The following is a 25,118-nucleotide window of genomic DNA, read 5'->3' as shown; positions in this document are numbered from 1 at the left end:
AACAATGAAGAAAATACAATTTATTAAATATACTGTGCTTACCATAACGCCATCCAGTAAAAGCACTGATAGTACAGTTAAAACCTATATTGTTTTTGTTCTCATAACTACACTGGGTCAAACAGTACAAATAGCTGTGAAGTGGTTTGTACTTTGTTAGAATACAACAATAACGTGAATGGACCCAGAAATGAGAGCAGTCGATCCACTTGCACAACAGCACTGTTGTGGGAATCTCTTGGCACTCACTCAACCCTGGTGTGGGCAGGTGCTCACAGATTGCTAGAGTCTGAACTTACTGCATCGTGTGTCGTTCTTTTCCAATAAGAGTTTCAACCTCCCCGCCCTGCAATTTGAGGCGTCTTTTGCCAAGAACGAGACTCTTCATTTTAAGATGCTTTCTCCCCTTCCTCGAGTGGTGAGCAATTGATCTGGTCCCGGGACTCACCTGAAATTGATCCGTGGGAAGCTTGCGAGGGGGGCCGCGGGACAGTCTCTCTAATGGCCCGTGTCGGGGGAGCACTTGGTGCGTCCCCTCAGTGTTGCTGCTGGGATCGGGACCTCCCTAGGGAGTGGTGAGCATAAATCCACACCCCTTTCATAGCAGGCAGAAAAATGAAACCATGACTATCTTCCTCTAATTTTGAGCCCACCTATCAGCCATAGTTTAGACAGCCGTATGCAAAGCAGCAATGAGAAAAGCAAACCAGAGGGGTGGAGAATCATCCTTACTGTGATTGGCTGGTATTTCCTTGAGTACAGGAGATCTGATCGAGGTATGTAAAACATTAAAAGGATTCGATAGGGTAGATACGGAGAAACTGTTTCCTCTGGTGGGGGAATCAAATACGAGGGGAAATAATCTTAAAATTCGAGCTAAGCCATTTAGGAGGGAAATCAGGAAGCTTTTTTTCCACACAAAGGGTAGTGGAATCTGGAATTCTCTCCCCTATAAGGCTGTGTTGCTGAAGGTCAATTGGAGCTTGCAAGACTGAGATCGATAGATTTTTGTTAGGTAAGGCTATCAAGGGATATGGAGATAAGACAGGTAAATGGAGTTGAGGTAGAGATCAGCCATGATCGAATTGAATAGTGAAGCAGGCTCGAGGGCCTGAATGGCCTCCTCCTGTTCCCCTGTAACAGAGAGATTGCAGAAATGGCAGAGAATGGAAGAAAATCATGCAAACAGCAAGTGGTAGAGTGACTGTCAGGGAAGTTGGAGGGAATGAGCAGTCAGGTTTGTACAGTCCAGAGAAATGCTCAACAGATTAACACTTTGACAAGGATTTCATCTCCAAGAACAAATATGGTGACTGTAACCCACAGGGTGCCTTATATAAACAGACAAAAGTTAATGAGCAGTGATTCTGAACTTTATAACTTCAGGAAAGGCTGAACAGGCCAGGGCCCTTTTCTCTAGAAAAGGGAAGCTGAGGGGTGACCTGATAGAGGTCTTTAAGATTATGAAAGGTTTAATATAGGAAAGGTAGCTAAAATGTTTCCACATGTAGAGGTGTCCAAAACTAGAAGTCATAAATATAAAATAGTTGCTAACAAATCCAATAGGGAATTCAGGAGAAACTTCTTTACCCAAAGAGCACAAGGAGGCAAATAGCATAGAAGCATTTAAGGGGAAGCTAGATAAACACACAAGGGAGAAAGGAATAGAAGATGTAGAATCAGTTTGGGTAGAGATAAGAAATAGTAAAGGCAAGAAGTCACTTGTGGGAGTAGTTTATAGGCCCCCTAACAGTAACCACACTAGGACAGGGTATACAGGAAGAAATAATGGGGGCTTGTGAGAAAGGAACAGCGATAATCATGGGTGATTTTAATCTACATATAGATTGGAAGAATCTGATTGGCAAAGATAGCCTGGAAGATGAGTTCATAGAGTGCTTTCAGGACAGTTTCTCAGAGCAGCATGTTCTAGAGCCAACCAGAGAGCGAGTTATTCTAGACCTGGTAATGTGTAATGAGACAGGATTAATTAATGACCTCACTGTAAAGGAGCCTCTGGTAGCAGTGATCACAATATGATTGAATTTAGCATTCAGTTTGAGGGAGAGAAGAGTAAGTCTAAGACTAGTGTTTTAAACTTAAATAAGGGCAATTATGAGGGCATGAAGACAGAGCTGGCTAAGGTGAACTGGGAACTTAGGTTAAGGGATATGTCAGCAGAGATGCAGCGGCAGACATTTAATGAGATATTTCATAACACTCAGCAAAGATACATTCCAGTGGGAAAGAAAGACTCTAGGGGAAGGACGTACCATCCGTGGCTAACTAAGGAAGTTAAAGATAGTATCAAATTGAAAGAAAAAGCATACAACTCCGAAGATTAGTGGCAGGTCCTAAGATTGGACAGAATATAAAAAACAGCAAAGAATGACTAAAAGAATAATGAGGAGGGAGAAATTAGAGTACGAGAGAAAGCCAGCTAGAAATATAAAAAGATAGTAAGAGTTTCTACAGGTATTTAAAAAGGAAAAGAGTAAGTAAAGTGAGCGTTGGTCATCTAGAGAGAGTGTCTGGGGAATTAATAATGGAGAATAAGGAAATGGCGGATGAATTGAACAGATATTTTGCATCCGTCTTCACTGTAGAGGATACAAATAACATGCCAGAAATAATTGTGAATCAAGAGGTGAAAGGGAGGGAGGAACTTAAAACATTTACAATCACCAGGGAAAGGGTTCTGAAAAAAATATTAGAACTAAAAGCTGACAAGTCCCCAGGTCCTGATGGACTTCATCCTAGGGTCTTAAAAGAAGTGGCTGCAGAGATAGTAGATGCATTGGTATTAATTTTCCAAAATTCCCTAGATTCTAGAAGGATCCCATCAGATTGGAAAATAGCAAACATAACTCCTCTATTCAAGAAAGGAAGACAGAAAGCAGGAAACTACAGGCCAGTTAGCTTAACATCTGTCATAGGGAAAATGCGAGAATCTATTATGAAGGAGGTTATAGCAGGACACTTCGAAAATCTCAATGCACTCAGGCAGAGTCAACACGGTTTTGTGAAAGGGAAATCGTGTTTGACTAATTTATTAGAGTTCTTTGAGGAAGTAACAAGCAACATGGATAAAGGGGATCCTGTGGATGTGGTGTACTTGGATTTCCAGAAGGCTTTTGACAAGGTGTCACATCAAAGGCTATTACACAAAATAACAGCTCATGGTGTAGGGGGTAACATATTAGCATGGATAAAGGATTGGTTAGCTAACAGGAAACAGAGAGTAGGCATAAATGGATCATTTTCAGATTGGCAAGATGTAACGAGTGGAGTGCCACAGGGATCAGTGCTTGGGCCTCAACTATTTACAATCTATATCAATGACTTGGATGAAGGGACACAAAGGTAGGTAGGAAAGTAAGTTGTGAAGAGGACATAAGGAGTCTGGAAATGGATATAGATAGGTTAAGTGAGTGGGCAAAAATGTGGCAGATGGAGTATAATGTGGGAAAATGTGAACTTGTTCACTTTGGCAGGAGGAATAGAAAAGCAATATATTATTTAAATGGAGAGAGATTGCAGAACTCTGAGGTACAGAGGGATCTGGGTGTCCTAGTACATGAATCTCAAAAAGTTAGTATGCAGGTACAGCAAGTGATTAGGAAGGCAAATGGAACGTGTCATTTATTGCAAGGGGAATGGAATATAAAAGTGAGATGTTTTGCTACAGTTGTACAGGGCATTGGTGAGACCACATCTAGAATACTGTGTGCAGTTTTGGTCTCCTTTTTTAAGAAAGGACATAATTGATTTGGAGGCGGTTCAGAGAAGGTTCACTCGACTGATTCCTGGGATGACGGGGATATCTTGAGGAAAGGTTGGACAAGTTGGGCCTGTATACACTGGAGTTTAGAAGAATAAGAGGTGATCTTATTAAAACATAAGATCCTGAGGGGACTAGAAGGGGCAGATTTTGAGAGGATGGTTCCCCTTGTGAGAGAGACTAGAACTAGGGGCCACAGTTTAAAAATAAGGGGTCTCCCATTTAAGAAGGAGATGAGGAGAAATTTTTTCTCTCAGAGGGTCGTGAGTCCGTGGAACTCCCTTCCCCAGAGAGCAGTGGAGGCAGGGTCATTGAATATTTTCAAGGCTGAGTTAGATAGATTCCTGATAAACAAGGGAGTCAAAGGTTATAGTGGGTGGACGGGAAAGTAGGGTTGAGGTCACAATCAGATCAGCCATGATCTTATCAAATGGCAGAGCAGGCTCGAGGGGCCGAATGGCCTACTCCTGCTCTTAATTCATATGTTCGTATGATATGCTGATAGGTTTAGATGAAGTAGGGAGAAAGGAAGCTTATGTGGAGCATAAAGGCTGGCATAGACCAGTTGGGCTGAATGGCCTGTTTCCGTGCTGTAGTTTCGATGTAACAGTTATGACCAAAGAGCAGGAGGGTTCATTATATACATTTCCTTTTTAAGTCAACTTAGCAGGTCCAGCCACAGTGATGACACATAGTCCGAGACCCCCGATTCGGTTCCGTCAAGGTGACTGATCTACAGCATTAGGAATGTTCATTCTCCTTTCTGGAGGGGTTTGCAATACTTGCACTGGATCCAGACCCGATACATGGTCAGCTGCTTCCCACGATTAACCTGCAGACGTCGATCCACGAGGTTCTGGACTTTCTCCAGGCCGGCAGAAGTGAACAGGTCATCCAGTCCACCTGGGGTGAGGAGACAATCGTACAGGTTAGGCGAGCTGGGGCCTTGTCAGCTCTGCGGTGTTTTAGTCAGGATCCTGCCGCTGACCCAGGCTTAGAAACTTTAGAAATGGTATTTTAGAAGTTTACAGCAGAAGAGGAGGTCATTTGGCCTGTCGTGTCTGTGCTGGCTCTTTGCGAGAACATTCCAAAAACTAATCCCACTGCCCCGCGCTCTCCCTGTATCCAAATATTTATCTACTTTTCCCTTAAAAGGTGCAATGGTCTCTGCCTCAACCACTCCCCATGACAAAGCATTCCATGCTCCAACAACCCTCTGCTTAACTCTGAATGATAATGTCACATTGATGACCCTGGTCACTGACTCCCCAACCAGAGGAAACAGTCTTTCCCAATTCACCATATCAAAACCCATCAGAATTTAAGAAACCTCTTAAATCTCTTCTTAGCCGCTATGCCTTAGGAACAGTAAAGAAATAAAGAACTTGCATTTATATTGCACCTATCACGAACTCAGGACATCCCAAAGCGCTTCACAGCCAGGGAAGTATTTTTGAAGTGTGATCAATGTTGTAAGGTAGGAACGCGGCAGCCAATGTGTGCAGGACAAGATCCCAAAGAGATAAGTGACCAAGTAGTTTGTTTTAGTGATGTTGGCTGAGGGATAAATATTGACCAGGATACCAGGAGTACCTTTCTTTCAATAGTGCCATGGGATCTTTTTAACGTCCACTTGAGCGGGGCAGACAGGGCCTCAGCTTAACATCCCAGCTGAAAGGCGGCACCTCCAACAATGCAGCACTCCCTCAAGTACTGCACTGGAGTGTCAGCCTAGATTATACGTTCAAGTCTCTGGAGTGGAACTTGAACTCACAACATAAGAAATAGGAGGAGTAGACCATCCGGCCCCTCGAGCCTGCTCCGCCATTCAACAAGATCATGGCTGATCTTCTACCTCAATGCCATTTTCCTGCCCCATCCCCATATCCCTTGATGCCTTTAATATCTAGAAATCTATCGATCTCTGTTTTGAATGTACTCGATGACTGAGCCTCCACAGCCCTCTGGGGTACAGAATTCCAAAGATTCACCACCCTCAGTGAAGAAATTTCTCCTCATCTCAGTCCTAAATGGCCTACCCCTTATTCTGAGACTGTGACCCCTCGTTCTAGATTCCCCAGCCAGGGGAAATATCCTCCCTACATCTACCCTGTCGAGCCCTGTAAGAATTTTGTGTGTTTCAATGAGATCACCTCTCATTCTTCTAAACTCTAGAGAATACAGGCCTAGTCTACTCAATCTCTCCTCATATGACAATCCCGCCATCCCAGGAATCAGTCTGGTGAATATTCGTTGCACTCCATCTGTGGCAAGTATATCCTTTCTTAGGTAAGGAGACCAAAATTGTACACAATGCTCCAGGTGCAGTCTCACCAAGACCCTATATAATTGCAGTAAGACGTCTTTGCTCCTGTACTCAAATCCTCTGGCCAACATACCATTTGCCTTCCTAATTGCTTGCTGCACCTGCATGTTAGCTTAGTGACTCATGTACAAGGACACCCAGGTCCCTTTGAACATCACCATTTAAAAAATACTCTGCATTTCTGTTTTTCCTACCAAAGTGGATAACTTCACATTTTTCCACATTATATTCCATCTGCCATATTCTTGCCCACTTAGCTTGTCTATATCCCCTTGAAGCCTCTTTGCATCCTCCTCACAACTCACATTCCCACCTAGTTTTGTGTTATCAGCAAACTTGGCAATATTACATTTGGTCTCCTCATCCAAATCATTAATATAGATTGTGAATAGTTGGGGCCCAAGCACTGATCCCTGCGGTACCCCACTAGTCACAGGCTGCCAACCTGAAAAAGACCAGTTTATTCCTGCTCTGTTTTCTGTCTGTTAACCAATTCTCAATCCATGCCAGTATATTACCCCCAATTCCATGTGCTCTAACTTTGTTCACCAACCTCCTGTGTGGGACCTTAGCGAAAGCCTTCTGAAAATCCAAATACACCACATTCACTGGTTCCCCCTTATCTATTCTACTAGTTACATCCTCAAAGAACTCCAATAGGTTTGTCAAACATGATTTCACTTTCATAAATCCATGTTGACTCTGCCAAATCCTATTATTATTTTCTAAGTGTCCTGTTATCACATCCTTTATAATAGATTCTAGCATTTTCCCTACTACTGTCAGGCTAATGGGCCTGTAGTTCCCTGTTTTCTCTCTCCCTCCTTTCTTAAATAGTGGGGTTACATTTGCTACCTTCCAATCTGCAGGAACCGTTCCAGAATCTATAGAATTTTGGAAGATGGCAACCAATGCATCCACTATCTCTATAACCACCTCTTTCAAAACGCTGGGATGTAGATCATCAGGTCCTTGGGATTTATCGACTTTCAGTCCCATTAATTTCTCTAGTACTTTTTTTTTACTAATACTAATTTCTTTCAGTTCCTCATTCTCGCTAGACCCTTGGTTCTCTAGTATTTCTGGGAGGTTTTTTGTGTCTTCTTCTGTGAAGACAGACACAAAGTATTTGTTTAATTTCTCTGCCGTTTCCTTATTCCCCATTATAAATTCTGACGTCTCTTTCTGTAAGGGACCCACATTTGCCTTTGCCAGTTTTCTTTTTGCACACCTATAGAAGCTTTTACAGTCCATTTTTATGTTTCTGACTCAGAGGCAGAAGTCTACCAATGTATGTATCATGGCTGTGTTAAACCAATAGGACAGCCTAGCTGCTTGGAGTACTCATTCCAAAGTGGTAGCGCTGACAATATTAGGACGTGATCGGGTCAATAAAACAGGATTTTAACATACTAAATTTGAAAAAGGGACCACTTCACGACAGGAACTATAGACCAAATCACTGGCGATTTAAATCCAGCAGCTGCCCGAAACGCCCACATTCTTCAAAACAAAGCTAGAAATTGAACTGCAAACACTGCACAAGTACCTTGTGTGAAAAAATAAACTCTGGTCCCATCTCCTCGAACGTAGAAATTTTCAGATAGACAACGACCTACAATCAGGAATGGAAGTGGCATTTTAGAGAGAGAATACAGAGGTTTAAAATGAATAGCTGATTTAATTTTAAATGAACTGCAGCATTTTACTGGAGTTACCTGGACTTCAACTTGCAGCCAATGAAACCACTCGTCAAAGGGATTCATTCATTACGATTATGGGAATAGTTTAAATAGTAAAAGGGTAGTCAAAGGAAGGGTGGGACCGATTAGGGATAAAAAAAGATCTTCATTTGAAGGCAGAGGGCATGGATGAGGTACTAAATAAGAACATAAGAAATAGGAGCAGGAGTAGGCCAATAGGCCCCTTGAGCCTGCTCCGCCATTCAATAAGATCATGGCTGATCTGATCCTAATCTCAAATCTAAATTCATGTCCAATTTCCTGCCCGCTCCCCGTAACCCCTAATTCCCTTTACTTCTAGGAAACTGTCGATTTCTGTTTTAAATTTATGTAATGATGTAGCTTCCACAGCTTCCTGGGGCAGCAAATTCCACAGACCTACTACCCTCTGAGTGAAGAAGTTTCTCCTCATCTCAGTTTTGAAAGAGCAGCCCCTTATTCTAAGATTATGCCCCCTAGTTCTGGTTTCACCCATTCTTGGGAACATCCTTACCGCATCCACCCGATCAAGCCCCTTCACAATCTTATATGTTTCAATAAGATCGCCTCTCATTCTTCTGAACTCCAATGAGTAGAGTCCCAATCTACTCAACCTCTCCTCATATGTCCGCCCCCTCATCCCCGGGATTAACCGGGTGAACCTTCTTTGTACTGCCTCGAGAGCAAGTATGTCTTTTCTTAAGTATGGAGACCAAAACTGTATGCAGTATTCCAGGTGCGGTCTCACCAATACCTTATATAACTGCAGCAGTACCTCCCTATTTTTATATTCTATCCCCCGAGCAATAAAAGCCAACATTCCGTTGGCTTTCTTGATCACCTGCTGCACCTGCATACTAACTTTTTGATTTTCTTGCACAAGGACCCCCAAATCCCTTTGTACTGCAGTACTTTCCAGTTTCTCGCCTTTAAGACAATAACTTGCTCTCTGATTTTTCCTGCCAAAGTGCATAACCTCACATTTTCCAATATTGTATTTCATCTGCCAAATCTCCGCCCACTCACCCAGCCTGTCTATATCCCCCTGTAGGTTTTTTATGTCCTCCTCACTCTCCACTTTCCCTCCCATCTTTGTATCATCTGCAAACTTTGATACGTTACACTCGGTCCCCTCCTCCAAATCGTTAATATAGATTGTAAAGAGTTGGGGACCCAGCACCGACCCCTGCGGAACACCACTGGCTACTGGTTGCCAGTCCGAGAATGAACCATTTATCCCAACTCTCTGCTTCCTGTTAGATAACCAATCCTCCACCCATGCCAGAATATTACCCCCAATCCAGTGATTCTTTATCTTGAGCAATAATCTTTTATGTGGCACCTTGTCGAATGCCTTCTGGAACTCTAAATACACTACGTCCACTGGTTCCCCTTTAACCAACCTGTACGTTATGTCCTCAAAGAACTCAAGCAAATTTGTCAGACATGTCTTCCCCTTCGTAAAGCCATGCTGACTTTGTCCTATTAAATTATGTTTATCCAAATGTTCCACTACTGTCTCCTTAATAATAGATTCCAAAATTTTACCCACCACAGATGTTAGGCTAATGAATACTTTGCATCCGTCTTCACTAGAGTAGAGGATGCTGCCATTGTAGCAGTAATGGAGGAGATAGTCGTGATATTGGATAGGATAAAAATAAAGGAGGTACTTAAAAAAGATTGGCAGTACTCAGAGTAGAAAAGTCACCCGGGTCCTGATGGGATGCATCCTGGGTTACTGAGGGAAGTAAGGGTGGAAATTGCAGAGGCTCTGATCACAATCTTCCAATCCTCCTCAGATATGGGGATAGATGGTGCCGGAAGACTGGAGGATTGCTAATGTCATAGCCCGGGTCAAAACAGCGGAAAGGGATAAACCCGGCAATTACAGGCCAGTCAGCCTAATGTCGGAGATGGGGAAACTTTTAGAGACAATAATCCTGGACTTGGAAAAGTAAGGGCTAATAAATGAAAGTCAGCACGGATTTGTAAAAGGAAAATCGTATTGACTAACTTGATTGAGTTCTTTGATGAAGTAACGGAAAGGGTTGATGAAGGTAGTGTGGCTGAGGTTGTGTATATGGACTTTCAAAAGGCATTTGAAAAAGTACCAGATGATAGACTTGTTAGCAAAATTAAAGCCCATGGGATTAAAGGGACAGTGGCAGCGTGGATACAAAATTGGCTAAGGGACAGAAAGCAGAGAGTAGTGGTGAACGGTTGTTTTTCAGACTGGAGGGAAGTATACAGTGGTGTTCCCCAGGGGTCGGTATTAAGACCACTGCTCTTTTTTGATATATATTAATGACCTGGGCTTGGGTATAGAGGGCATAATTTCAAAGTTTACAGATAACACGAAACTCAGAAATGTAGTAAACAATGCGGAGGATAGTAACAGGCTTCAGGAGGACAGAGACAGACTGATGAAATGGGCAGACACATGGCAGATGAAATTTAACATTGAGAAGTGTGAAGTGATACATTTTGGTAGGAAGAATGAGGAGAGGCAATATAAACTAAATGGCACAATTTTAAAGGGGGTTCAGGGACAGAGAGACCTGGGGGTGCACATACACAAATCTTTGAAGGTGGCAGGAAAAGTTGAGAAGGCTGTTAAAAAAAAGCATTTGGGATCCTTGGCTTTATTAATAGAGGCATGGAGTACAAATGCAAGGAAGTTATCCTAAACCTTTATAAAACACTGGTTAAGCCTCAGTTGGAGTATTGTGCTCAAATTCTGGGCACCACACTTTAGGAAGGATGTCAAGGCCTTAGAGAGGGTGCAGAAGGGATTTACTAGAATGGTGCCGGGGATGAGGGCCTTAAGTTATATGGAGAGATTGGAGAAGCTGGGATTATTCTCTTTAGAACAGAGAAGGTTAAGGGGAGATTTGATAGAGGTGTTCAAAATCATGAATGGTTTTGATAGAATAAGTAAGAAACTGTTTCCAGTGGCAGAACGGTTGGTAACCAGAGGACACAGATTTAAGGTGATTGGCAAAAGAGCCAGAGGCGACATGAGGAAACATTTTTTTACGCAACGAGTCGGAATGATCTGGAATGCACTGCCTGAAAGGATGGTGGAAGCAGAGTCAATAGTAACTTTCAAATGGGAATTGGATAAATATTAGAAGGGAAAAGATTTACAGGGCTATGGGGAAAGAATAGTGGAATGGGACTAATTGGATAGCTCTTTCAAAGAGCCAGCACAGGCACAATGGACCGAATGGCCTCCTCTTGTGCTGTACCTACTATGATACTGAATGGAATACAAAGCTCTGCTGCCCGTGTTGGTCTTTTTGGTGATGTTTGTGGCAGTCTAGGTGCAGGATCTCATTGGGATTAGAAAACTCTTTGCCAATTTTGTGACCCAGTGTCAGCATGAGGCACTTTCAAAGCAAGTACAGCACAGCCAGCTACACAGCAGTTTCACTCTGCTCAAACAATGGACCTCACTCAACCTCACAACTCTGCTGCACAAATGTGGTGCAATCCCAATCTGTGGCCTCTTGTCAACGAGATTGCCAGTTTGTGGACAGCTTTGTGCAGTGGGCTCTCTCCCACGAGGAACTGGGTTAAGACTCATAGCAGACAGGACCTGTATAGCCAGACAGATATAACTTTCATCTCATCAGTCTGGGCTAGATTTAAATGCAGGCCCCAGAGGTGAAAGGCCATTATCTTAAAACTCTGCACCATCCATTTCTCTCCAAATGTGCAGTTTTGACTCATTTTGAACCAGGTTTCTAGGATCATTCTTTAAATGCTCATTAAGAAAAGCCCTGCGTCCTTTGTAAATTCAAACACTGCATAGATCTATCTCAGAAACAACACGTATTCAATATGAACAGATACAGCGACTGGCTCAGGCTGAATCATCAGTCATCGGGCACGAAAGCTTAATGTCTGTCCAGCAGCAAAATGCACCATTTCTGCATCACAGTGGGCTGGGAAGAGCGGTGTGTGTGTCTTGTGGAGTCTCTCACTGTGGGCGACTGAGCTTTCACTAAGCCATGGGGATCGCAATAAATGGTATTTTTCTATCATAATTCCCAACACCCAGTGACCTGGCCTATTCTCAGTTTGAGATTTCACTTCTCACAGCACCAACTTTCATATTATTTTGTAAACAGAGTGCTCAGCGAAGTGAGCAGGGCATCAGTGCTGGGTAGGGGACTGGGATGTTTTTCTCACTGCATTAAGCACTCACTATCCCGTTATTACACAGCTTAGATGTAATGCTGAGCTCCCAGGGCTTGTCCTCCTTGACCTCAGACTTGCAACGCCTCTTCCACTCCTCCACAATACTTATCCTTACTGATAACGTCATCAAGCCTGACGAAATTGTGGGTCGTTTTGTCCTGTTAACTCATTGCTGCTCAGAACTGGAGCGCGGCAGATTTTGGAACGCTGGCACTTCCACTTCCAGTTATGTTGTAGCAACAACAACAACAACTTGCATTTATATAGCGTCTTTACCGTAGTAAAACATCCCATGGTGCTTCACAGGTTAGAACAACAGGCCTTTCCATAGAGGTTACAGCACCACCTCTGGAGTAAGTACGAATAGCAGGCCTTAAGAACATAAGAAAAAGGAGCAGGAGTAGGCCATCCGGCCCCTCGAGCCTGATCAGCCACTCAGTAAGATAATGGCTGATCTTCGCCCTTAACTCCACTTTCCTGCCTGATCCCCATATCCCTTGATTCCCCTAGAGTCCCTAGGCCTTTCTTTAGAGGCCATTCTGTGAAGTAAATAGTAGCAGGCGTGACCCTGCTGTCAACTCAAATATTTTGGGATGGGGGTGTAATTTACTTTCTGATGAAGACCACACACTTTTAGTTTCTCCCTCGAGAAATAGAGCCCACATCTCTGTAGGTGTGAGACCTTTGTCATGCCCCCATAGTCAAGCTGCTGGTAGTGATTTGATAGTGACATATGGGGACATCCCTGTCTTATGTTTCCATCTCTCATGGAGAGGCGCTGTGGTCTAGATCAGGAACTGAGTAAGTAAAGAATCAAACGAGTCTTCTGCATCCACGGCACTGTATATTAGTTCCATGAGGTGCAGTGTCACCACAAGCTCTCTATATAGGACAAACTCTGGGTTGGTTCCAAACCCTTGTGTCAACAGCTTACCACAGCTTGTCCTCAACACAGTTTATATCTTTACAATCACCAACCTGGGACCCTCTGCTGCAAATTGCCCGTGTGGATGTTGGGAGGAGGACAGGACCAGGCTCGACAGCGATGCCCTCCACCATTCAATAGTCTGCCCATACAAACGGTCAATAATCGCACATGGAGAAAGTTTACACGGCAAGGTACCAGAGGGCTGCTGGAACCCATGGAACTGTACCCCAGTATGAGTCAGTGTCTTCATCAGAGAACTGGGATGAAAGGTCATTCCAATCCTGAAGTAGTATAGAGTGCAAAAATGATTTTAATTTTGTTAATTTACTCTAAAAACCTGGGAGGTTTTAGCAGGTTATGCTCCAGTAATAAATAATGAAGGTGATCAGCTCAGAGCCCTTACCTTTTTTAAATCGAAGCTGTGCCATGTCATAACGCCCATAGTCCCTGAAGAGAATCATCCCTCCAGGTTTCAGAAGTTGACTCAATCTCTTAACAACAGCTTGCATTCTGCAGAGAGCAGGGATGGGGGGAGTAGAGAGTGGGGATGGGGGGGGGGAAGTAAAGAGTGGGGATGGGGCAGGAGAGAAAAAGAGAGAAAGGGAAAAGCAGAATGACAGAAAGAGATAGGGAGAGGGAGTGAGAAAGAGAGGGGAATGGGAGAAAAAGGGTCAGATATTAAACACTTCAGTATTTGCCTAATACACCCGTCAGCTTGTGATCTGGTCCAGGGCCGTAGCGCTGCACGCGGTCCAGGACCGCAGCGCTATACACCGGATACGGTCCAGGTCTGCTGTACTTACTTATCTGGATGTATAGCTGAGAGTACAAATATGAGGATGATGATGTCCAGGCTTTCATCTGGCATAGGATAGTTGGCCTGTGGATCACATAGATCATGGACAAAAGCAAGACAGCGAGATTGGTCGTAACTGGAGTTCATCTAGAAACAAAATGACAGTTTGACAATACTTGTATTCTGCTACAGGATATGAGAACTTACACAAATACCTGTGTTGCTAAACTGAGGTGTTCAGGTTTGTTAATTGACACACTAGAAGAGAAGAGAAACATTATCAAACAGATCTAAAGATTCAGTTCAGCAGACAGTAACGCACTTGAACAATTAAGGATTAAGATAGAGTTCACTCTCCCACATATTAGAAAGCAGGTCAACTACGACAGAACAGTGATGTGAGAGACAGTCAGTACAGATACTGTGGATCCACGTACTGCATTATTATATAATATTGTTTGCTGTTTCCACTGGTAGGAAGGTCGGTAACCAGAGGGCACATATTTAAGGTAATTGGCAAAAGAACCAGAGGGGAGATGAGGAAAATTATTTTTACGCAGCAGGTTGTCATGATCTGAAATGCACTGAAATGGTGGAGGAAGCAGATTCAATAGTAACTTTCAAAAGGGAATTGGGTAAATACTTGAAAATGAAAAATCTGCAGGGCTATGGGGAAAGAGCAGGGGAGTGGGACTAATTGGAAAGCTCTTTCATAGAGCCGGCGGAGGCACGATGGGCCAAATGGCCTCCTTCTGTGCTGTATGATTTGAAATGATCATGTCAGGTTGTATGTGAAACTGGCAGTGCCAACTTTCTTTATAGTCACCCCTTTTTGAGGCATTTCTCTTCCCCTCGCCCATACTCCATTCATCAATTACACTGATTTTAAGCTGATCTTTGGCTCAGTTCGCCAAAAGACAGTGTTTAAAATAATGAGAGCTTACTACATGTCAAAGACTTGGCTGCCTCAAAGAGCCCTACAGGCAGCAGATTCACAGGGTGGCTTACATAGAATTTACAGCACAGAAACAGGCATCAGCCCAACAGGGCTCCACATGAGCCTGCTCCCTCCCTACTTCATGTAACCCTACCGGCATATTCCTTTCTCCCTCATGTATTTATCTAATTTCCTCTTAAATGCATCTACACTATTCATCTCAACTACTCCTTGTGGTAGCGAGTTCCACATTCTCACCACTCTCTGGGTAAAGAAGTTTCTCCCTATTGGATTTATTAGTCACTATCTTATATTCGGGGCCCCTAGTTTTGGTCTTCCCCACAAGTGGAAACATCTTCTCTATTTCTACCCTATCAAACCCTTTCATAATCGTAATGACCTCTATCAGGTCACCCCTCAGCCTTTTCTTTTCTGGAGAAAAGAGCCCACTCAGCCTGTTCAGTCTTTTCTGATAGTTATAAATATCTAGTAGAATTAAAACAAACATCAAGGTGAGGCAAAGCCGCCCACTGTTGTTGTACTTGTTCCACACAATACTCGAATAGCAATGAGTGAGGTAAATCTTTGTGTCACTGATGCAGGCAGAACACCGAACAATCGCAGATTTGCAGATGACGATCTCGACCTACAGCAGAAGATATGACGGAAGAAATTTCAGGCTCTGTAGCAACATGAAAAGACCCGAGATAATGTCCAACATTAAAGAGAGAGTAGACGTGGTGGAATGGGTCAGCCCTCCAGGCTCTGTAAAAAGTATACTAAGATGCACTGCTTCTTCACTGGTCTTTAGAATGATGAAACCAAGATAGCAACGCTGGTGAGTTGGAGCCACGGTGCAAAATCCCCAGTACGGGCTTGATTTTTGCTCAGCGGCAATCTCCCCCCAACCCAATCCAACTCAGTGAGAACCAATATCCTCTCCCCCAGCCAGATGGCTTGAAGGAGGCTCGGGGAGCCAGGGTGGTGAATGAGGGCACACTCTGGTGTTGAGCTCCAGTCCTAGTCTCGGGCCGACCAGGAGCTCTGTGACAATGGAACCTGACAGCCTTGCCGACATTGGAGCCTCACCATTTGTTCATTCACATGGGAAAATGTAAATGCTGCTTCTTGCCTGAAGGCATCTTTAAGGGCACGGGAAGCCCTCTGGGACTTTACAATTGGCCTCTGCGGTCCTGGCTCAGGAAGAGAGAAATCAGCCAGGATTCCTGCTCACGATCACTATTCAGCGACTCCTGAGGGAAAGTTCAAGTGAGGTCAGCGGTGATGCTCTGGGTGACCGAGTAGCCTGCTGACAGTCACCTGTGAAGAATGGCCAGCTGAGTAGCGCTCCTGATGTCATCCAGGCTGAGAAGAGCACAGCCCGAGGATCGAACCTGGCTGCTTCTTGGTCTGGATGGGCCAGCTTCATAATGGGACATGCATTTACTGCCAGGCACTGGGGAACTACCCCGTTATCATTCTCAGCAGAATTCTCGAGGCGATCCCTTATTTTTTCGGAGTATTCCAGACACCGACTTATCCAGGGAAAAATAATTCTTATTTATCTCACCACATGACCAGGATCATTGTGTTACACATTTAAACATTCTGTTCAGAAAATTTGCAGGGCAGACAGACTCTGCCATTTGCAATCTGGCTCCAGCGTGATGCAGGCACCGACAGAATTAGCTTGGTGTAACTACATGAAGGGGGACTGCACCTTGTGTTAAAGGAAACACATGGACTGTATAAACTACACTCTGCTTAACTTTCTCCCCAGATCGGCACCATGTCGTAAAGTTCCTGGATTGCTGATACTCGTCTCTGCAATACAAACCCCGCAGGGCAGCTCACTCCCAACTGTTCAGTCAGGGCACAACCCTGTTTTTAATGAGCTAATATATCTTCTCTATTTAATGCAGGAGCCACTACAATCCTATAACAGCACCAGAAGTGAACCAAGAGTCTAAGTAAAGGATTATGACTTAGCTTACTCCATTGCTGCATTGAGGCTGTTGTGAAGGGTAGAGTTAAGCAGATGCATTTCCAATACACACTTGGGGGCTTACACCATGAGTATTACTGGAAAAGCACTGATGAACGCCCCAGTATAGACCGGGCTACAGCGAGAAGCAGAATCACAGAGCAAAGCAAGAGCACAATTGCGACTTTCTCACCTCGACGAGTTCCACGGCCGTATTGGAAAAATCGCAGCAGTACACAAACAGCCCTGGGTCACTGCAAGTGTACGAGAGGAGAGTTAGTGACTGGCATTAAGACTTCCATCGGTCATCTGAGCAACTTTCTAGAACTGCCCAGAGACAAACATTCTTACATTGCAGATACTACCGCCAACTCCTGATATTCAAAATCTAGGACCATTTTCTCTCCACACCTGTTACATTCACCCTGGTTAACTAGGTTACAGAAACCCGTTAACTCTTCTTCCCATCTTGCCCCAGCCCCCCTAGCATGCATTGTATGATTTCTGTTAAATGGCGGACAACACGCAGCGTGCAGCATATTACAAAACAGTAACACGCTGGCAGATTAAACCGACATCAGAACCTGGTCGTGTGGACAGTTAGTGAACAGGCTCAACATTTTGATCAGGAATCTGGTGTTAGCACTAACCCTAATTCTGCAGATACCTGAAACAGAGGACAGTGACCTGAACATTATCCAGTGATTCCCCCTGGTAAACATACATCTGTGGATGTTGAGCGAGGGCAGAATCAGGCGAGACTGTGACGTTTTTTTTATTTCAGTAAACTTTTACAAAAATTGTGTCAATCACCTCGGAAGGAAACTCGCTGATAGTATCAAATTTCCACTTTTGTCACCAGCCATCTTGTGGCTGCAAGAAGGCTGCGAGGTTAGTGTTAACTTGTGCTAATTTACCCAGGCGGGAGGGTCTGTGTCCACTTGGGACCAAGTTAATATTACCCCAGATTAATTTCACTTTGGACTCTTACAGCCACTTGGAGTGAAGGCACTGGGCAAAGTCCATTGTGTCAACTAGATCCCCCAGCCGTAGATTTTTTATAATGGCAAGTTTTGACCCTTTTCGTTTAGGGTGGTAGATATATATAAACCTCAGGAGAAGGGAGATATGCTGTATTCAGGCAGACAGCGGCGCAGGCAGACAGCGGCGCAGGAATGTTGGCTGAGAGAACTCCCCTGCACTTCATTGAATTGTGCCATGTTGTTCTTTTACATCCACCTGAGCAGGCAGAATCTCTGCTTAATGTCTCGTCTGAGAGACGGCACCTCTGACAGTGCAGCACTCCCTCCTGAGGCGTCAGCCTAGATTTTGTGTTCAAGCCTGTAGTGGGACTTGAATCTACAACCTCGTGACTGAGAGGCGACGATGCTACCACTGTGCTAGTTTGACATGTGTAACCGTAAATGAGCCCGATACTGAGGTATCATCTGAAGCACAGCTCAGTGAATGATGTGACGGTGAAAAATTCTTACTTGTTAGTTTGTAGAATGGGGAACACGGTATTTCCAACTCCACAGCCAACCTAGTTAGGAGAGAAAGAAAGAAAATAAATATTTGATACACAGTTTGAAAAGTATACATCAAACGCTGCACCGAGAAACAAAGCTTGGAGTGTTTGTTAAGGCTGTTCCAAATGAACTCTGTTTGGAAGCATCTCAACAACAACTTGCATTTACGGGGAAAGGACGGGGGAGTGGGACTACTGGATTGCTCTCGCAGAGAACTGGCATGGACCTGATGGGCCGAATGGCTTCCTTCCATGCTGTAACCATTCTGATTCTATATAACGCCTTTAACCAAAGTCCCAAGGTGCTTCACAAGGAACATAATCAGGCAAAAACTGGCACCAAGCCAAAGAAGGAGACATTAGGCGAGGCGACGAAAAGCTTGGTCAAAGAGGTAAGTTTTAACAAGTGTCTGAAAGAAGCAGAGAGGGGAAAAGGAAAATACAGAATTAAAAATCTGCCTGTAGTACTGGCTCAGTGGAGGTAGCTCAGGCTGTGTTAAAAAAGACACGAATATTAGGAAGAAGATCGAGAGTCTTTGGGACAAATACAGGCGGAGATAATCGGACTATGAAGGGGGGGGGGGCTGGGTCCTTCAAATTGAAGGAGGGCGATTGTTCATGGACAAACATTGCAGGATGGAAGGTTCTGGAGTTTTGCTAGATTTACCTTTAGGGGCAGTAGGGAGAAAACTTGGAAAACCTTTGCCCAGGAGATTAAATTGGGTAGGTAGAGTCTGTGATAGAGAAGGTTGTATGTAAAATAGGTGTGTTCAATGGGCCGAATGGCCTCATCTTTTTACATGCTTCCTTTCATCTCATGTTGTTGGGATGAGATGCAGTGGAAGCAGGTCACATTTTGGGAATTTTTTGACCATTTTTCCACAATAAAGTGTTACCATTTAATTGTTGGGTTATTAAAGCAAAGTTTATTCACACAATTTAAAATAAAACACAAAAGGTGGTTAAAATGCAAATGAACTAGGCACTGAAATTATTTCTTCAAAGACTGCAAACAATAAGCAATTCATCATATTGGGAGGTCCCTGATCCTGGGCGCTAGACAGGGCTTGTCTGGCATAGGCCCTGCATTTGGGATGTGAACACAGTGAGATTAAAAAAAACAAAAAGATAGAGAAACACAGTCAGTCATGTTTTTAAACAGGAAGCTGTAAGGGTGGGCTTTCACCAGCTCAGAGGGTTAGAATGCAGGAGGGAATTTGAAGTTATTTTGTTTAAGTCAAGTAAGATGACCCACTGATGTGGGGAAGGGTAGCGTATTCACTATTTTGTATTATTACCTAAAGACAAATTCTACTAACTGCACTGAGTCCAATCTTTACTGTTGCACTCCATGAAATAGAGCAGCTTAATGATTCATACCTGGCCTCATGGTATTTCTTCAAAGAGATTGGAGAGAAGTATTATGGAAGCACGCGTGAAAAACACAAATATCCGGTTTAGATCACAAGGGAGTACCATTGTTACACCTGGGCTTACTCTATCGCATGGTTAAACATTGGGCAGCATGGGCAAACCTCAGACTGCTAGCGGGAGTGCCTAACACTGCTGGAACTGAGAATATTGCAGGCAAAACCATAGCTTGTTTCTGTGTCCCCACTGAAACATAACACACTGCATTAGGGAAATAAGAAAAGATGATGAAAAAGATGTCAAATGCCCTTTTGATTTGGATAAACCTGAAGGTCAAAGACCAAGCCTCAGTCAGGCACAAGGACATCCAGAAGGTTAAAGGTCAAGATAGGAAATAAACCTAACGACTCTGCATCTCTAACAGTGCCATGTGATTTTTACTGTCCATCAGAGATAAGTTGGCCCAGGTGGACAGTAGAAATTATACTGCACCATTGAAGAGGAGTAGGGCGTTCTCCTGGTGTACTGCCCAACATTCCGTCCTCAACCAACACCATCTGGACAGATTAACTGGTCATTCATCTCATTGCTGTTTCTGGGATCTTGCTGTGTGCAAACTTTTACCCATATAACAGCGACTGCAGCTCAAAAATAATTAAGGGCTTGGAGATGTTTCTCAGGGAACTGCTATATAAATGTAACTTTCTCATTGATCTGGGATCAAACTACTGGTCTCCTTCAGTCTTCCGGCAGGCTTTGAAGTCAACCAATCCCCGCTCCTTGATTTATCTCGCCTTATCTCATATACTTTTCAATAGTGCTGGTGTTTGGCACTCTGGGTCTTGGCCCTTCAGCTGGGTTCCTCAATAAGAAACTTCACCACTTCACACAAACACACAAGAGCGACATCATTTGAGATAACAATGTTCAAAAGATACAGATTGAGGAGTTTTCACTATTTCAGCCCTCGGCTTTAGAGAATGATTCTATTTACAGAAGAGGGGTTTAGTTTTTTAAAAAAGTAAGTGATTTGACTGGGATTTCATTCAAAGTAGGAGATCACAGTTGTTTGTTTGTACAGCCGGGCCCCACGCTGAAACGTAAGCTCACATTCCAACAGGCGCCATTCTCGTGGGTATTTCCAGCTCGGGTGCGTCTTCATTATCATCAAGTGTTTGAGAAACAAAAATAACAAAGCTGTGACCTTTCCCAACAAAGCTCAGTGAAAGCCACCCCTCAACAAAGAGTCGGGCAAGACTCACACAGACAGGAAGTCACAGAGACTTGTGCAACAAACGTCTTATCTGCAAAAAGATAGCGTACTGCTGGAGTCAAGTTACTAATCTTAACACTGATGACAAGTTACTGATTCACACAAAGGATGAGTTACTGATCCGTACATTGAGAGACAGTTCATCAGGAATTGGAGAAGAATCAACAAAAGTTGGATACTGTATTCAGCAAAGGCTTGGAGTATGTGCCATGATGTTTTAATCATTCCTCTTGAAGGCAGTAACTCATGCTAGGGAGTGACTTCGGGGGCCTGGGCAATCCATCTGTCCTTCACCCTAGTGCCCCTTCATGTCTGAACCTAAACAGCGAGCGTCTGCAGGCTCTTTTGTCTTGCTTGGCACCCCAGCTGAGTGTAATCCTGTCCTCATCTGATGTCCACACGCATGCACTTTCCAGGAGTTTGGTATGGAGAGACAGCTTGTCTCTCTCTCTAGATGTGCATGAGCCAGAACAGTTTTGCCTAGTGGCCATTTCCCTGACAGACAAAAGCACGCTTTAAGAATACAGCTCCTCAAAGCCAATTTTTAAAATTCACATCGCTTTGTGTATTTAAAATCACATTAAAAAAGAAAGGTACAGGGAACGTCCCTATTTGACACGGGATGATAATTCTGCTTCCAACACATTTAGCACGGACCAGTGATGCCACTTGGGACCCTCTTGTCCGGTTTGGTTCAATATCACACCCTGCAGTACAGTTACATACCAAGTAGTTGAGGGGAAGCTCAGTTATGATATTTAACTGTCAATACCTGTAAAACAACACAAAACATTCCACATTACCTCAAGTATACGGAATGTTGCAGAGGATCCTGTGTAGCCTGTATCCGATAGTTCTGTGTCACTCAGCTTTGTGTGTATCTGTGAGGTGCTCCCTGAAGACAAGTTCACAAGTCTGTCCATTCTTTGACAGTCCTGCAGACTGGCAGCATCAACTAGCAAATTATTCTGCTCCTGGATACACACAGCTGGTTCTTCAGCACATATCTGTGGTAAGGGGGAGCCGTTCACAATGTTCCTGTCAAGGCAGATTCCGGGCTCAGTGTTGCTATGATGGTTCGATGATGCTGCAGGAGGAGTAGATTTATCCAACAGGAAGGATTTACGATTGGGAACCAGTTCAGGAAACTCTGTGAAGAGCCAGTGCCGATCTTTGAAAAATCCATTCTCGTGGATCTTGTAAAAGTCATTCCAGTAGTTGTTGGCCTTGTTCTCATATTCCGCTGTTTGGAAAACAAGTCAAATTTGAAAAGGATACTAAAATTATTTTTGCTAAACTGTCACAGCAGCACATTTTACCACACTGTTAATTTACACAATTTGAGATTACAAATAAAAGTGTTACATTCATAAAATCAGGCATTTATTGACGTGCTGGCATTGTCAAAGGATTCTGGGCTTTAATTTAAGGTATACTGAATGAATGGTCAAGACCGCGAGGACACCAGTCAAAAAGAGACAGCAAGCTCGAGTTTTAAAATCCTTTAGGTTGTTGGAGGGAGGCGAGGAGTTCCACAGGTTTGAGATCCTGGGAAAGGATGAGTTTGAGCAGGAGACAATGTGTTAAATCTTGATTACAACACAGTGAAAACACAAGGAGACCTGGAGTTTCGGAGAAACAATAGAGGAAGTTCAGAGGAGCACTGACAATGGAGAAAATCGAAAAAATGAAAGCGAGAGGGATAGACAGAGAGCTATATAGATAGAGGATAGCTAGCTAGATAGCCAGATAGATATTGGCGCTAGAGATGAGACAGCCAATGAAACCACCAGTTATTTCCAGTACTCTGTCCAGAGTGAAATGTGTGAACCTGGGCACTAACTGCATCGCTTCAGTCACGCTGTTATTCTGGAGAGATGGGCCTAGAACTTCCTTTAAGTGTTGTGTAAAATCATCCACTCTGCATCAATATTAATTTCCTTTTTTTTTTAAGTAGTGGCTGCTAGTTAGTTGGATGTATAAATCTTTTGAGATTCCGGACTTCAAGTCACTCGTTTGGTTCATTGGTTAGGCTGAGTGGTGAGTGATAATTTGGACCATGCGATGATCGGTCCAACAGTATGCACCATGCACTCCCTTGTGATTTTGATGTTCTGTATATCTCATTGCCGGACTATAACATATTCAATGAGATAACAATAGTTTGTGCAAGCCTCCAAGGCATCTCACACTTTTTCGAAGATTATGTTCATTTGTAAGCACAGATGTTAAAAATGGAGTGTTAAAAAATAACAATCATAAGTGGGGCAATAAACTGTGTCTCAATAAAAATTGCACTGATTGGCAGTTGTGACAGGTCTTCCTTTGAACTGATGTTATCTTGAGGAAGGAAAGGAGAGCTACTGTGATTCACTCACCTCGTTTCTCTGAAGATACTAGCTGGGCACAATTTTCCTCAACTTTTTTCCTGGCTGCATCCTCTTGTTCTTCAGACCACTCCACATTATCCCTGTGTAAGAGAAAAGGATCGATGATCCAGAGTAACCACACACAAAGGGTGGTAGAAGTTTGGAACTCTCTTCCGCAAACGGCAATTGATACTAGCTCAATTGCTAATTTTAAATCTGAGATAGATAGCTTTTTGGCAATCAAAGATATTAAGAGATATGGGCCAAAGGCAGCTATATGGAGTTAGATCACAGATCAGCCATGATCTTATCAAATGGCGGAGCAGGCACGAGGGGCTGAATGGCCTACTCCTGTTCCTGCGTTCCTAAAAACAGATCAATCAGTCTTTTGTGTTGTTGCTATTTTATGCGATCTTGCTGTGTACAAAATCACTGCTTCAATTGCCTATATAACAGTAGTTACTGCATTTCAAGGTAATTCATTGCAAATGAAATGTTTCAAGAAGTTTCTGAGAGATGTAATAAAGCATTATATAAATGTAAGTCTTTCTATTTTTGGTCAGTTGGGGCAATGGACCATCGGAAAGATAAGTTGGAGATAATAAAAAGTTGTACCAGGACTGCCTGGGTCTGAAGCAGCAAACCTTTCCCCACCATGGAAAGGAAAATTGCTAATTTAATGTAAACATAAAAAAGCGACTACAATCTAGCAAAGTTTACAATGGAGCTAACTTGCTTGGTAGCAATCAAAATGTTTCATATTCACACAGGAACAGCCCATATGAAGTGCAGATAGGCAGGGTGATGGTCATTTATTAGTCAGAAAATACTGGAAATAATCAGCAGGTCAGGCAGCATCTATGGAGAAAGAAACAGAGTTAACGGTTCAGGTCGACGAGCCTTCGGCAGAACTCCCAGTGTTTGTCTCACCCGGACACGGGTCACCGGACAGCAGGAAGCGCGGCTCAGCACAGAGCGAGGGTCAAACCGGGGATCCTCCAGCTCTGGGAGATGAGCTAGAATAAGAGAGAGAGAGAGAGAGTCCGCAACCCGGACCGGCCGACGGAGTCTGCAGCTACTTTAATGAGCACGGAGGGGCCCTGGGTGGGTGGTAGGGGAGGCCGCTGCTTCTCTCTCTCGGGGTGTGAGAGCTCCCTGCCAAGTCCCAGGCCTACCCGTGTATTCTCACCAGGCGTTGTGCTGAAAGACCCGGCTCGGGTCGGTCAGGTAACGGCTCCCGAACTGCGCTCTCAGCGGGGCCGAGTCCAACTCAACGGGCGCAGCCATGACAGACCGGCAAAGAATGCCGGGACGGCGGAGGTCCCACGAGCCGGGCAGTAAAGCATGCCGGGATATTGGAGGAGCAGCTGAAGGTCCTCCGAGCCGGCCTGTGAAGCATGCCGGGATATTGGAGGAGCAGCTGAAGGTCCTCCGAGCCGGCGTGTGAAGCATGCCGGGATATTGGAGGAGCAGCTGAAGGTCCTCCGAGCCGGCCTGTGAAGCATGCCGGGATATTGGAGGAGCAGCTGAAGGTCCTCCGAGCCGGCCTGTGAAGCATGCCGGGATATTGGAGGAGCAGCTGAAGGTCCTCCGAGCCGGGCCTGTGAGGCATGCCGGGATGTTGGAGGAGCAGCTGAAGGTCCTCCGAGCCGGCCTGTGAAGCATGCCGGGATACTGGAGGAGCAGCTGAAGGTCCTCCGAGCCGGCCTGTGAGGCATGCCGGGATGTTGGAGGAGCAGCTGAAGGTCCTCCGAGCCGGCCTGTGAAGCATGCCGGGATACGGGAGGAGCAGCTGAAGGTCCTCCGAGCTCCTCTGTTGGAAGGAAGCGCAATTTCACCAGGCGGGAGGCGGGAGCTGGGAGCGGGGGCAGGGTCCGGCCGGCTGACCCTTTAAATGT

General features: G+C 44.3%; 1 protein-coding gene across 1 annotated transcript; it reads right to left on the bottom strand.

Moving 5' to 3' along the window:
- mettl2a (methyltransferase 2A, methylcytidine) lies at positions 1-24,546 on the bottom strand. Its single transcript, XM_067969107.1, has 9 exons — positions 24,410-24,546; positions 23,230-23,321; positions 21,655-22,094; positions 18,173-18,222; positions 16,873-16,933; positions 13,766-13,905; positions 13,366-13,472; positions 7,657-7,722; positions 1-4,684 (listed from the first exon to the last, which is right to left on the bottom strand). Exons 1-9 carry the CDS (start codon positions 24,505-24,507, stop codon positions 4,533-4,535), a joined length of 1,206 nt encoding a protein of 401 aa, XP_067825208.1. The 5' UTR covers positions 24,508-24,546; the 3' UTR covers positions 1-4,532.
- Positions 24,547-25,118: the final 572 nt, after the last annotated feature.

Source organism: Heptranchias perlo, chromosome 30 (assembly GCF_035084215.1).
Source record: "Heptranchias perlo isolate sHepPer1 chromosome 30, sHepPer1.hap1, whole genome shotgun sequence".
Taxonomy (NCBI): Eukaryota; Metazoa; Chordata; class Chondrichthyes; order Hexanchiformes; family Hexanchidae; genus Heptranchias; species Heptranchias perlo.
Note: the sequence above shows the minus strand (reverse complement) of the source record. Positions and strands in the feature narration are given on the sequence as shown.